Source organism: Leptonychotes weddellii, chromosome 12, assembly GCF_054177405.1.
Source record: "Leptonychotes weddellii isolate Sample4059 chromosome 12, ASM5417740v2, whole genome shotgun sequence".
Lineage (NCBI taxonomy): Eukaryota > Metazoa > Chordata > Mammalia > Carnivora > Phocidae > Leptonychotes > Leptonychotes weddellii.
Genome location: NC_138380.1, coordinates 14,322,900 through 14,338,591, shown reverse-complemented (window position 1 = coordinate 14,338,591; position 15,692 = coordinate 14,322,900). Strand labels below are relative to the sequence as shown.

Below are 15,692 nucleotides of genomic sequence, written 5' to 3'. Positions count from 1 at the left end.
TTTATTTTGTTTTTTAATCAGCAGTGATTGTCTGTTTTCCTAGGAAATGTGAAAGAAGGCTAGCCAAAGAAAAGCATGCTGTCATTTTTATTCCTTTCCTTTCACACAGTCTTTGGGGAGCACCCAGTGAGACCACCATAAAAGGCCATTTTTTTTTCAGCACAGTACCAACTGAATTTCTTTGGAAAAGGACCAGGACTAACCTATCTTCTACAACAGGGAACAATGTTAATGAGGCTACAATGGAATTCAAAGATGCGTATTGAAAGTTTCTGTTTGCCAACACCACATACTGCAGCGAATGTAACAGATTTGTATAGAGAAAATCAATTCTGTGCCAGGGCACAGGATAGAATGGGGCAACATCTCTATTCACTGGGTTCATAGTCAAATAAGAAGGCCAACGCCACCCATGGGGAAAAAATTTTGGAATACACTCAAAAAAACAGTAAGTGAATAGGGAAGGGAAAATCGTGGGCATTTGAGTTGTCGGGAAAATTCATCATTGTTTGTCCTTAGAATCTATGGAGGTGGTTCCAACACGCAGGAATTAATGAGCACCAAAGAGGGGCTTGAATGAAAGACAATGAAGGTGGTCTGCCAGGGAGATGGTAGGAGGTGATACAAACCATACGGCTGGGTGAATAAAAGGGAGATGAACCTGGAGAGGGGCCCACAAGCAGGGGAGTAGAAATAATTCACTAAAGCAACATGAACTAAACCAGGGTAAGAAAGGGCCTCAAAAGTGAGCACTAAAATGTTTGAATCTAATTAAAAAGCCAATGGGGGATTGGATAGTCAGAAACAGAACATGGGGCAAAAAAGAACACTCTCGCAACTTAGCATTAGCTAGCCCAAAGTCATTGCAAAGTGGCATACTGTGATGGCCAACACTGAAAACTCTTCCCAGAGAGGCAATTAAAGATCTGTGAGGTTTCCATCTGTATCATCAGTCGAGTTTACTTTACTCATTGCATTTTACTAATAAACAACTTATAGAAAATACAGGGAAAAACATCTAACTTTTCAAATCTACATTACTATTCTGGTCATAATATTGTCTTCCTGTTGTGATATTTCCTTAAGGAAATAGCTACCTTTCAAGAATTCTACCTTTTTAAAAATGGATGTCATTGACAGCAAATTGTTTCCTTGATTAGTTTCCTTGATCGAGGAAACGGTTTCCTTGATTATGGAAGTACGAGGATAGAAGTGGATCAAGAACACATCTTTGAATTGTTCTGTGTCAAGGGTACTGGTCACTGATATGAAAAAATACATATACCTCATTTTTAATGATGAATTACCGCCCAATAATTAGGAAATCTCCATTCAACTGAAAGAATCAAGATTTCCTACTACATGAGCTCAACCCTTCCCGATGCTATTGAGGGACTGTATGGAGGAGGGGCTGAAAATGGGACCTGGATCTAGATTACCTGAGTGTAAATCCAAGTTCTAAGCTTTACCAGCTGTGCATGGGACCTTGGAAAATCACCTAAAAGGTCTGTGCCTTAGTTTCCTCATCTGTAAAGTGGGAATAGTAGTATTACTATGATTGTTTCGTAGAATAAATATATCTAAAACATCTGGAGTAGTTGGTTCAGTATATACTAGTTTGGTGTGACCTAAAAGAAAGCATTTAACGTCTCTGAGCCTGAACAGAACATACCTTAGGACAATGCCTGGCACTGATTAAGTTTTAATAAACACTGACATTTTTTTAAGTCTTAAGTACGTCTAAGAGTATATTAACCCACATAGTTCCAAAGGAGTAGTTGAAATTATTTTGCTGAAACACAAGGACCCAAACCTTAATTAATCCCTCCATTCTGAGTTTCTCAAAAATCAATTATTCTTGTTTTAATTTTTCAATTTCTGGAGATAGCAGAAATTTAAAAATATATATAACTTACAAGATGTTTAACTTTTATTTGAATAAAGATGAATATAGGCTTCTCTTTTTGATAATAAGGGGAATCACAGACACTAACCTTCCCTAACAATTTAAGATGATGGATTTTTAAAAATCAGGAAATATGGGAAGGTGGTGGTAATAGTTGCAGCAGGCTTTTTTGTTGTTTCTTTTTTGTCTTTTTCTCAAGTTTTTATTTAAATTCCAGTTAGTTAATATACAGTGTAATATTAGTTTCAGGCGCAGAATTTAGTGATTCATCACTTACATACAGTACTCAGTGCTCATCACAACAAGTGCCCTCCTTACTGCCCATCTGGAACTCCACATAGAGAGAGAAACTTGGTAAAAGAACCAAAACACATGGTCAATCCTTAAAAGGAGGTAACAAGATATCCTCATAAACTTCAAGATTACAAATGGCTGAGGAGAGGCCATTAACAGCCCAAAGACCTGCATTCTCCCAGTGTCTGCACAGGGAGGCAGTGGGGTGGCTGACACACCTGACGGCAGGAATGCCACAAAACAGCCAACAGGTGGTCGTGGAAAAGTCCAGGGCGTCCGTATGAGAACAGCCGCAGAAGCTGTTCCCATTTCCTTGACAAATCCATGCAAGGAGACCCAGTAAAAATTGAACTACCCAGAGCATTGCAGCTCCTGGGAACTCTCAAAACTGACCACCTAGGACGCCCCTTCAAGACAGGACCCAAACTGAGGATGAATTTCTGAGTGGAATACACACTGAGCTGAATACGGCTAATAGGAGTAAAGGAAGAGGTCTGGATAAAAGTGAGGATATGGATCAAAGCCAGGAAGTCTGAGAAAGCAAGCCATCACATTTCAACAGGACACAAAACCAATAGAAAAAAGAGCCCTCTGAAGTGAGAATAGCTAACTGAACGTATTTTTCTTCCCACAATTCAGAAAAATGAATTTCATATAAAAATAGCAAAGAAAGAAGTAAAATATCCTATGAAATTATTTTAGGAAAAAAAAGAATAAAGAACAGAATAAAATCTTAGAAGCAATGAAAGTGTACCACAAAATCTTGCTCAAAAAATAGTAGCATACTATTCAAATAAGCTTAATGGCATTAGTAAAGTGATACACAATCTCAAGAATAGCATGAATCAGAATAATACAGAAATGAGGCGATGTCATTCAACAAAGAACTAGAAATAAGTGAAAAACTCATTTTCCAATGAAGACAAACTAGAAGGAACACAGAAACAAATTCAACCAATAAAGTCTGAAGGAAAGTAGAAGAAAAGTAGATAAACTCTTAAAAAAGTAAGGAAAGGGGCAAAAAAGAATGTGAGAGGAAATGACAAATATTAAAGATATGTAGAGAAGATCAAACATACAAAAGGAGCTCCTGCAGAAGAAAACTAAAGCGAAAGAACAGAACACATATAAATACTTTATTCAAGAACACTGTTCTGAATTTCAAAAATGAACCGCACTTATTTAAACAGTGTATCATGTATCTGAGAACTGGAATGTCTCAAAATGATCTACACCAAGGTATATTTTTGGAAATGTATTGGACATTAAATGAAAATATCCTGGGGCACCTGGGGGGCTCAGTAGGTTAAGCGTCCAACTCTTGGTTTCCACTTGGGTCATGATTTCAGGGTCGTGGGATCGAGCCCCGCCCACATTGGGGAGTAGGCTTGTGGATTCTCTCTCTCCCGCTCCCTCTACCCCTCCCTCTGCTCATGCCCTCTCTCTAAAATAAATAAGTCTTAAGAAAATATATCCTTTGGGTATCTAGAAAAAAAAAAAGAATTTTATAAGGAAAATATCCAGACTTTAAAAGCAATGCTTTATGCGACATGTGACATGATGAGTCTGTATGGACCACAACTAATTTTTAAGGGTAAAAGTCCCAGAAAAGCTATTACATGAAACAACTCAAAAAAATAATGTTTTCAAGAGATTTTCCTAAGGGATCTAGTGGAAAACGTGGTTCAGAAAATCAAAATAACTAGAGAGACTTCAACCTAATGACTTGTGATGAGCATTAATTAGTTACTTTTGCAACTAGGTCAAAAATGAATATTAAAAGGGAGAAATTATAGTATGCAGTGGCTATATGATCTTAATACCAATATATCATAAATCAATAAAAATGCAAGGAAATATGTTTTAATTCTTTTCAGTAATTCTAATTGAATTGTGTGGTCTAAAATAAAAGATTGAGCACATATATGTGAATATACACACATATAGACGCACACACACATATAAATCCTGAATGCAAATATAATTGTCTTATCTCTGCTCAACCAGAAACAATGAACTAGCAGTATCTAGTGCCCAAATTGTGGTCTTGAATTACTATTTTTCATTGAAAGAATCTAAGAGGTTTTAGAGAAATGACGTCTAGGGCAAGAAGCAAGAACTACAGAAGATGAGCCTGAAACATCTTGTAATGCTGGGTATCAAGGAAATTATCTAAGAATATTAGGATAATGTTAGGAAGACTTAGAAGTCAACATGAAGGGACTGCCTTCTTGCCAAAGATAGAAAAATTTAAACTTCAATAAGAATAATAACTGCAATGCACTGAAGCCCATGAAATGTGTTAAAATTCATGGGGTGCCTGGCTGGTTAGATCAGTAGAGTATGCGACTTGATTGCATGAGTCGTGAGTTTAAGCCCCACACTGGGCATGGAGCCTACTTAAAAAAAAAAAATCAGGAATTCATCAAGATTTTTGAACTTGGTCATTTTTTACAGTGATAAGGAATCAACTAATTATCTTGATAACCAGATAAATAAAAGGACAGACTTGAACATTTATTCTGTTTTCCTGTATGGACCTGTTTCACTGAGTAATCAAATAGTAGAGGAGATGAAGTGGCTCTTTATAAAATGACAGAAGTGGAAAACTCCCAAAGGTAGAATTAGAACAGCACAATTTTATAACCCCAATTAATAAATCTAGGTACTGGACATCAATAAAACAGTGAAATCCAGACATCACTTGCCCTTGATCAAAGAACACATTCTCACCAACAGACTTGCCAAAGAGATCAGACCTGAGTTTGATCAAGCCTCTGTGCGTCAGTGTTCATTCACTCAGCAAAATCCCCCCTGTGTGGAAGTCTGCAGTTCAAATGGCCTGAGCACTTCAAAGATAAATTCTAAGTAAAAGAAAGGAATAGATGGAGAATGTGTGTTTGAAAGAGACCCAAAAGACATACTATATTTTTTTAAATGGGCAAGATTAAATTATAGTATCTAGAGTGTGCTAGATGAAATTAGAGTGAGTGATAAGATTTTATAGATACGCAAAAAAAAAAAAAAAAGAAAAGAAACAAAACAAAACAACACACAAAAAAACAGAAGCCAAGGTAATGGTTACTTTTAGAGGCCTGGAGACATGCAATTAGGATGGAGACACACGGAAGGAATTCCATTTTTTTGGCCTGAGTGATGGTTATGAAGGTATTACCATGATAATATATATATGCCTATATATATATAAATATAATATGCCAAGCTGTATATTGTGTTTCATTTTACAACAAAAATAAAGCTCATCATACACACTCACTCCCTGCTATTAAGAGAGACAGTAAGGAATCCATAAATCCATTAAATAAAGTGAATCCACTGACCCTAGCAGATGAGCAGGTACCCAAACTACCTGATGCCCTAAAGGTTTCTGCCACACGCTGAGGATTTTGAGCCATTCTTTGATGTCTGTGAGACATGGGATACACAAAAGATAAAGCCAGGAACCTGCCCAAATAGAACCCCACATAAAATTGTGCCCCTGAAGAGTTAAATCAGTATAGATGAATAATAAATAAAGCCTATAAGGGATCTAACAAGAAAACTTGATGTTGTGTGGACATAAAACCAAAAACAAGGAAACTCTTATGTGAATTTATTGCCATCAACTGAATACTATGCACTCTGAATTAATGTCTCTGCGTTCCCTATGTAGCTTAAACAAGAAACAGACAAGCATACACACACAAACTCACCAATGGAGAATTTAATTTAAATTAATCAAGTTTGGTAGTTTTCTTTGGTGATTGGCAAACCTCTCTGAAGGACTTAAAGAATTCTGGTGCATAAAGGTCCAAGGAAATGAGTGGCTCAAAGAATAATCTAAAACACATAAATACAAATCAGTAAAAAACAAGAAAACAACTTTGAATAAATTATCTAGGATGCATTCCAGAGAAACAAGGAGAAATAAAATATAAAAGAGAGTAGAACACATACAGGATAGCATCAAAAGGTCTATCATGCATCTAAACAGAATTTCAGAAGGTGATACACAGAGAAGAGAAAGCATTCAGGTAACGTTTGTATACTTAAATTGTCTATGTTAGGGGGTACCTGGGTGCCTCAATAGGTTAAGCGTCTGCCTTTGGCTCAGGTCATGATCCCAGAGTCCTGGGATCCAGTCCCTCATTCCGCTTCCTGCTCAGTGGGGAGCTTGTTTCTCCCTCTGCCCCCCCCCCCCGCTCCTGCACATGCTCTCTCTTTCTCTCTCACTCTTCCTCAAATAAAAACCTTTAAAAAAATAAAATAAATTGTCTATGTTAGAAAAAAGTATAAAAATAAGCCAAATGTTTAGAATAAAGGAAATTAAAAAGACAAGAAACCAATGAAACAGAAAACAAATATATAATAGAGAGGACCATGCAGCTAAAAAACAGTTTCTTGAAAAAAGCTATAAAATAATGAGAGCTCCAAGGCTCTGTGGGGGGTGAGGGAGGGCAAAGACACAAAAAAAGAGAAGCAAGCACAAACAATATTAAGAATGAAAAGATAGATGTAACCTCAGATCTCACAGAAATTACACAGATAACAAGATATAAAAAATTTATGCCAAAAATGAAAAAAATTTTAATAGATGAATTCCTAAAAAAAATAGTTGCCAATACTGATTTAAGGAGAAATAGAGAATCTGACTAGCTCTTTAAATACTATGAATCTGCGATTGAAATTTTCCCACCAAGGAAATGCCATCCCTAGATAGTTTTACTGATGGGATCTTCCAGAGTATTCCAGAGATTGATAAACCAAGTGCTATACAAAGTCTTCCAGAGATTAGAAAACAGGGAAAAATTTTCTAATTCCTTTTATGAAACTAGGTATATCATACATGCTCTGTACAATAGAAAGGAAAATGGGAGGCCAATCACACAAATGACCATGGATGCAAAAATTCTAAATAGAATAGGAGCAAACTGAATCCAACAATATATAAAGGAGACAAATATAATAACCAATTTGAATTTATCTCATGCATATGATACTGGTTTCTACTAGAAATTGAAGCACACCATAACACCAAAGAAAAAAATCAGTATCTCAAAAGATGAAAAAAAAAGTATTCATTTAAATTCTAATGCCTGTTGAATCTAACACATTTGGATGAAAGGGAAAATCCTTAAGAGGCTATCTACAAAACAGGGCTGTTCACCTCTCAGTGAACTTCACACTTATTGGTGACTTATGGATGGCAGCCACTTTGAGATAAGGAAAAATCGATGATGCTGACTATCTCTACTTCTATTCAATACTGTACTGTTTAATCAGTACACACAGTAATGTGTGTTTAATCAGCACAGAAAGGACCAGAAAGATATATAACAAAGCATAGTCACTGGAAAGAATGAAACAAAATTCTCATTACTTGCAGATGATAATGCCTCTGCAGAATTCCTTCCTCATAAAAGACTCTTGAAGTAAAGTTTATGAATTTAAAAAGTTTAGCAGGAACCTTGACTCAAGATTTTGACGCAAGAACCTTGAAACAAGATTCCAAGTGAATTTCACTTTACTGTGCCAACAATGATCATTTAGAAAATACAATTTTTAAAATAGAAAAGATCACCAAAAAATGTAAAGTACCTAGGAATATATTTAACAACAGATGGCCAAACCCTTCATGAAGAAAATTATGAAATTCTATGGATCATAAACAATTAAATGTAAACAGATATGGTTTGAGATGGAAAGACTTATTGTCATAATATCAATTCTCTTTACACTGATTTTTAGATTCATGCAATTTCCATGAAAATTACAACACAAAACTTGGTGAAGGGCTTCTAAAATTTATAGGAAGGAGCAAAGGTCCAATTTAGACATTATAGAAGAAGAACAAATTTTAGAGTATGTGCTCTCCCAGATAGCAAGATTTATACCAAAGTTAGAGCAATTAAAACAATGTGCATTATACAGGAATTGACATATGGATCAATAAAACAGAAAAGAGAATCTAGAAACCCACCTATAGGGGAAGATAGAACAGGCTTTGCAAGTCAGTAAAGGATTAAACAATAATGACTGGTTATATACATGAAACAAATCAAAATAAAACTGGATCTTTACCTCTCATCAAACCACAAAAGCATTTCCAAAATAATGAAGACACAATTGAAGGTGAACACTATAAAAATAGTAGAAGAGATAATGGGAGAATATCCTTAGGATATTCTATCCTATGAAAGGATTTCTTTAGAGAACATACCAAAGGTAGACACCACAGAGAAAATACTAATAATTTGATTACATTAAATTAAAGAATAACTATTCCTCAAAAAAAGTTTGGAAAGATAAATCACAAACTGGAAAAAACTGCAACACACATAGTCAACAAAAAACCTTTACCTAGAATCTACAGAGATGTTTATGAATCATTAAGAAAAAGACAACCCAGTGGGGGAAAAATCGGCAAAAGAAATAAAGCGACATTTCATAGAAAGGTAAACACAAATGGATTATATAAAAAGTGCTTAATCTTATGTGTAATCATTTGACACAAATTAAAACCCCAAGATACCATTTGACACTCCCACTAGATTGGCAAAATATTTTTCATTAGTTAACATCAAGAGTTGGCAAGGATGTGGGTCAATGGGAACTCTTCTTAACTGCAGTTCTGAGAGTAAACTAGAATGATTACCTTGGAAAACAACTTGTCATTATGTGATAACTTAAACAGGTGTATAACCTATCACCTAACTATGCCATCCCCAGGTTTAAACCCTAGAAAAATGCTTACATATGGAAGCCGGAGGAGTTATGAAAAAGAATGTTCATAATGATATTGTTTGCAATAGCAAGAAAACAAACAAAACCAAAAAACCTGGAGTCTATACATTCATCAGAATTTGGATAAATAAATTGGTATATATTATTCATACAATAGAAGACTATACAACATGAAAAATTAATGAAATAAATATGGCACTCAACAAGGATGCATCACAAAAACATTTTGAACAAAAGAAGCAAATCACAGAAGAATTTACAACAGGATTCAATTTATGAAAGTTCAATATAAGCCAATCTATATACATACACACATACATACACACACACACACACATATCTGGAATATATATACACACACACATTCATATGTGGAATATATGTATATGTAGTAAAATGATCAAAAGAAACAAGGAAATTCTTAGCAAAAAAGCAGAATAGAGGTATCTCTGTAGGAGAGGGAAGGGAATGTAAACAGAAAGGGAAACATGAAGCTTCTAGAGGACTACAAATGCTTTATTTCTTAGGTTGGGGGCTTGGCAAGCAATAGTTCCTTTTGGTTATCATTTAAACTGAGCTGGTAAATGTTCTGTACATTTTTATGAATATTATCTATGTCAGTAAAATTGCATATATATATATATATATGTTTATATTGTAGAAAAAAATCAACCTATGATTTTGAGCCAAGAGATAGCTATTGATATATTAGAGAGCTTTAGGCCACCGCACAATGTGTCGTTTGGGGGTTTTATTTTGTTTTTGTTTTTGTTTTTTTGCACAACTACTGCAAAGTAAAACTGCCTCCAAGTCCGATAGTAGACTCCTCTTTGGGCACTTACGCTAGTGATTGTGGTCGTTAAAATTTTATTTCCGATACACCTGCTACTCCCACCCTTATCCACTGTGTTACTGTTGCAACAAAAAAGCTACCATATAATGTGAGAGCCATTATTGCCAACAGGTCTAGAAGCGAGGACAGGAAGGGGATGCCTGCTTCAGACTGCCAGGGGAAGCAAACAGATGGTTGGCTGGCAAGAGTCAGTGACTGTCCTGTATTTGGGAAGTGAGCGGACATTAGCTGGAAGATAATCTTCCAGTGCAGGGCCATAGGTAGCAGGTGGCAGAGAGACATTCTCAGAGGCCCCCCAAAATAAGCAGGCTAAGATGACAGAACAGAATCTGAGAGCTCAGGCAAAGCAGCCTGGGCATGGGAATGGCTCCTGGGGCCATTTAAATGATGAGGTGATAGGCACTGAATGCTGAGGAAACTCCTAGGGCAGGGCAATCAGTCACTGCCAGGCTTATCTTCTGACAAGGGGTAGGACCCCAGCTTGCAGCTGTAACATTAAAACGTAATGTTTCCACTGGGATTTGGTGTGGCAGGTTTCCCTGAAGCTTCGGTTTCACTCAGTTAACTAATTATGAGAGAATGTGACATTGGTATTTACTTTTTCTACAGGGACAAATCATTCCCAGCAGGAGAGACAGTTTGTTATTTTTGTTCTGTTTTGTTTTGTCATTAAAAAGAGATTACTTACACAGTAGTAAATAAACTCTTGTTAGAGGGAATTTTTTTTCCCTCTATAATTCTATCACTTCACCTTAATGCTGACAATCATTTCTTTTGGTTTCCAGAGACATGGTACATAAATGAGCAAGAAGTGGGTATTAGAACTGGGTTTGAAAATTAACTCTACCACTTACTAGCTGTGTGATCTTAAGCAAGTTATTTATTTAAGTACCACGAGCTTGTTTAACACATCTACTGTGTACTATTTGTTCAAGATGAAATGAAGTAACATAGTTGAAGTACTTCAGCACAGTGTCTCTGCATAAAAAAAGTGCTCAATAAATTTTAGCCTTTGGGCGCCTGGGTGGCTCAGTCGGTTGAGTGACTGCCTTCGGCTCAGGTCATGATCCTGGAGTCCTGGGATCGAGCCCCGCATCGGGCTCCCTGCTCAGCGGGGAGTCTGCTTCTCCCTCTGACCCTCCCCCCTCTCATGCTCTCTCTATCTCATTCTCTCTCTCAAATAAATAAATAAAATCTTAAAAAAAAATTTTAGCCTTTATTCTTAATGACTCTGATACTATATTATACAAATAGGAACATTTTACATTTCATTTATGCCTTATATGGTCAGTTTTCTATAGGACCCCGCATCTAATCATGAACTGTATCTTCACTTTGTCACTTCAAGCTGCACTGTGTATTAACCATCTTACTCCTCCTCATCCAGATACAAGAAGGTTTCCAATGAAAACACAATATTTAATAACATAGAAGCAAACAGTTTTCTACCCCTCCTCCATCCCCAGTACACCTTTTAACTTTTCAAAGACAGTAGGCAATGCTGAGCAAACATCACTAATCAACTCACATCTCCTTATCCACTGCCTGGACAATAATAGCATTGTGTTTGGGGTGCTTTTAGCAAACTGGAAAGTGATTGCACAGATGATTTCCCACTTGAACTCATAATCCCATGAGGTAGGCAGGGTAGGTATGATGAGCTCCACCTTACAGATAAGGAAGTGGGCTAAGAGAGGGTAAATGACAGAGCCATGACATTCAAGTCTATTTTCTGTGAAAGGTAATCTGTGGGAACTGAGAATGCTGGGCATATTGGACTTCAGAAAATTAGATTTTCTCAAGAACAAAGTCTGTTTTGAAGGTAGCCAGAGCAACTGTTATTAGAGAGAAAAGTAAGATCATTGGTAGTAAGCTAACAAAATAGAAAGTCAAGAGGCATGGGGCTTTATATCCCAATTTCACAATCCCTTTGCCCAATGAGCCTCAATTTTTCTATTGCCAATCTGAGAACGCAAAAATGTTACTTCTTACCATTCTTAAAAGCACACATACTGCAATATCATTATCACTTACAAATGTAAGCTTGAAAGAATATTCAGGTTTAATGAGAATCACAAAAACATGAACAATTAACAATGTATAAGCATGAGAAAACATATTTTAAGTGCTAGTAGAAAATCTTGGTGGTAAAAGAAAAGGATAAGAATATTCTACAAGGATACATGGGCTAAAAGCTGATGGGAAATTAGTAAGATTAGACAAGTCAGCACTGAAATTTCACATTACATATTTGAGTAATTTTTCGAATTTGCAGAATCAAACCTAGACGCATGGACATGTAATAACTTTTGAAGCCATTCAAATTTGGATAATGTTTCTTTAACTAATCACATATACTAGTTCTTAAAATGATTAATTTGGACAGGCTATTCATACTGAGCAAGTCTTTCTGGTGATAGGCATTTTTCAAGGACTTCCAACGATGCTACCACCTACTCACCGATAGCTCATAATCCCTTAAGAATTCCTAGCAAACTACAGAATAACAATTCAGAAGTCCTCCCCTCCCCACCCCACCCCTTGTTTAGGCATAGGGGATAAGTTCTAATAGATTGGAAGGCCAAAGCAAACAAAAGTCATTTAGGGGAACCATAGATCAAAATAAAAACAAAACACAAGTTTTGAATCAATGGAACTTGGAGGCTCAAGGATCTCTAAACATGCAATAAAAAACCTAGTCATACCAACACCGATGAGCAAAATAGCATGCCATAATAGATCATCATTAGGTGGTTGGTTACCTAATTCTGACTTAATAGGTCTACACATGATTTGCCCTATGATCTTCAGAGAATGTGATACAACTTCATGTCAGTATTATGAGAGATTTTATGATATGGCAGAATATGCCTGCCTAAAACTCCCTCTTTGTCCTTAACTCACTCACTTAACAAGCATTTGTTGAATGTTTGCTATTAGTTGGGATCTGTATCAAAGAACTCACAGGGGAGACAGGTAAATCAAGCATCAAATTTATGTGTTAAATTCTAGAAGAAAACTATTTCATGCAAATGGTGAGTGAGTCAGAAAGCTCTCAGAGAGGATGAGATGATTAACAAGGTCTCAAATGGTAAGTGTAAACCATGTATATCGCAAAAGGAGTAGATTCCTGTCACAAAGAACAGCATGGATAAAAGCAGGAAACGTGAACACATGGTGAGTTCCAGAAACTAGATGCAATACCACATGGCCAGAGCATTCAGCATGGGTAGGAGAAGAGGGAAAAGATGTCAAAAGAAGCAATAAGCAGTAGAAGTAAACAAAGATACCATCATTTAGGATTTCCATTCCGCATTAAAATACAATATTGGAAATCTGAATACAATGATTGGTCTATTGATAAGATTTCAGCCCATAGGCAAAGGGAGTAGATTTTTGCTGTAGAACAGTGTGGTGTTATCCAAGTGTACAGTGAACTAGAGGATAGAAAACTAGGGTATGGACACCAGTTTCAAACAATTTTAAAATCCAAGTAAGACATGGAGAGGTCCTAAGCTACAATGATGGGGGTGGAAAAGAGACTAGAGATAAAAGAAATATAAAAACCAGAGTTAATAAAATTTAGTGACCAACTAGAATAAGGGGACGAAGAGGGAAGCTTACAGCAGCTTTTCTGTGTTATACTTAGCTGGCTGAATGCATAATGGTGCCCTTCACTATTTAGGGACAGCATGAAGAGGAATGCCAGTAGTACTCAGAGTCCTGGTGTATCTCTCTTTTATAAGATTAATCACATTTCACTTTATATTGCAGGAGGTATGTGTCATTCAACCACCCCCTTCATCACTAGACATATAAAGCTCTTTGAGGGGGGAAATTCTGTCATATACCACATTGTCTCTGCAGATGGCCCCAAAAGCATATTTGTATAAAATGATTACATAGTATCACGGACCCACTGTAGACACTTAGTGAACATTTTTGAATGAGCGACTGAATGAACTCCCAAAGTTAGATGTGACAAAACTATTCATTTCATCCTTTGAATGAAATAATTGTGTCTTAACTGTGAATAACTCACCTCAGCTGGGTAACAATTCATACCACTACTGACCCGGTTCATTTCAGTCTTCTAATACTTTTGGCAAATTCCAACATCCAGTCTTGAAGGGACTTTTGGGAGTATCTACCACAAACTCTCATTTTAAAGATGAAAATCTATGATCATCCAGAGAAGTTACATGGCTAGCCCCAAGTCACAAAAAGTATCCAGTGATGGGACAGAAATCAGGCAGATACATTAAGCTTCGAAATATCTGTCGACCAAAATGGTTATAAGATTTGAAGATACTACAAGATACCACATTTAGCTAGGATTCATTGAGTTTTTAAAAACGCATAACATTTCACACGAAAAAAAATACAAGGCCAATGTCTTAGAAACATTTCTTTGAATAATTCTTTCCTCTGACAGTGAAATGCAAGGAATGAAGCTCAACCTTTAATCTTGAATTAGTATAAGTAAGACAGATTCTTACCGTGATCTTCTGAAGAGACTGGTGACCTAAAACGAGATAATAAACATGATAAATGTTTTGTAAATGATACTGATAATTATAAATGCAATAATGATCAAGGATAATCTCCTAGAAATAGTACCCCCCAAATTCAATTAAATAGAAAGTCAATATAGCAGAGAGTGTAATTAATTTGTTGGTCGCATGGTATATTCTAATTGATCACTCCCAAAGCTTACCTGGATTGGTTGGGTGGTTGGGGTTAATAAAATTTCAGTCCACTGCACCATGTCACGGGACTGCAACAAACTTAATTAATTCTGGATTTATGACACACAAATAGAAAAGTCATAGAAATGTGGTAATGGATGGAATCCTGTGATGTCACCAAAGGCCAGGCCTCCAGAAAATGTAAATAAACACTAGATTGAGTGTAAGTAAAAAGAAATCTACTTGGACAGTAAAAAATGAGACAGAAGTAAAATAAATGATATGTACCCTTATCATTATTGTTTTTTGTTTTCACTCTTTGTGGAATTTAAGGTTTAAGTGAGCATGACATAGACCCTCTGTGTGCTGGCCTCATAGCTCTAAACCATAATGAGGCAAGAGTGCAACCACTGGAGTCCCACAGAACTTTTATAAATCGATGACTTTTGCATACCATTTGGGGCTCAGCTCCAATTGTGTTAGGAAGACACCGATGAAGCATCGTATCAATATCAATCAATTTTCACAATAAAAAACCTTTCTTTCTTCCTCAGCTGACCACTAATTGAGTTACTCTGAGCAATACAGATACAACCTTGAGGATGAATTCCCCTCAAGCTTGAAAGATACAGTCTTGACTCTACCAGCTCATTCTTTCCTTGGGATAAAGTGAGATGTATAATTCTGTGCTAACAGGTGATAGAATTTTGAAGGGAAAGGCAAGAAACCAGCCAGGAGGCAACCTCTGTTCTAAATGATCGCCTTCTGGGGACCATAGCAGGAGGATGACAAAGGGAAATGCCAGAGTTTAGTAATATGCCCATTAATATAACTAGTGTTGGGGCAAGAATGATTCCATGGATGCACAGCAGTTGAAGGAAGATTTTGGCTACTTCGGAATGCTTGAGAATGCTTTACTTTATCTACTGATCAGTGATATTTTGTCCATTATGTGACTTATCAGTAAAGTATAAGGACACAGCAGTCATGGTGGGAAAGCCTTGAACTTTCCTTAGTGGCAAAGTGTCAAATCATTTCAACCTTACCAGTCTCTTCAAGTGAACTTTTGCATGTGAAAGCAACAGAGGATCCCCAGATTTGGTAGGGAGAAAACTGGCATCTGGGTGATGGGCACAGGGAGCCCTGAGAGGGAACCTGCCCCAGGCTAAGTCATCCCTACAGTGTCGGCCGCCTGAGAAGTGCCACT

General features: G+C 36.6%; 1 protein-coding gene across 2 annotated transcripts in view; it reads right to left on the bottom strand.

Moving 5' to 3' along the window:
- Positions 1-15,692, bottom strand: part of DGKI (diacylglycerol kinase iota) — a 426,631-nt gene that overhangs the window by 42,308 nt on the left and 368,631 nt on the right. For both annotated transcript variants that reach the window (XM_081800028.1, XM_081800027.1), the window contains one exon: positions 14,297-14,322. In XM_081800028.1, the coding sequence (XP_081656154.1) occupies positions 14,297-14,322 (26 nt within the window). The remainder of the gene's footprint in view (positions 1-14,296; positions 14,323-15,692) is intronic.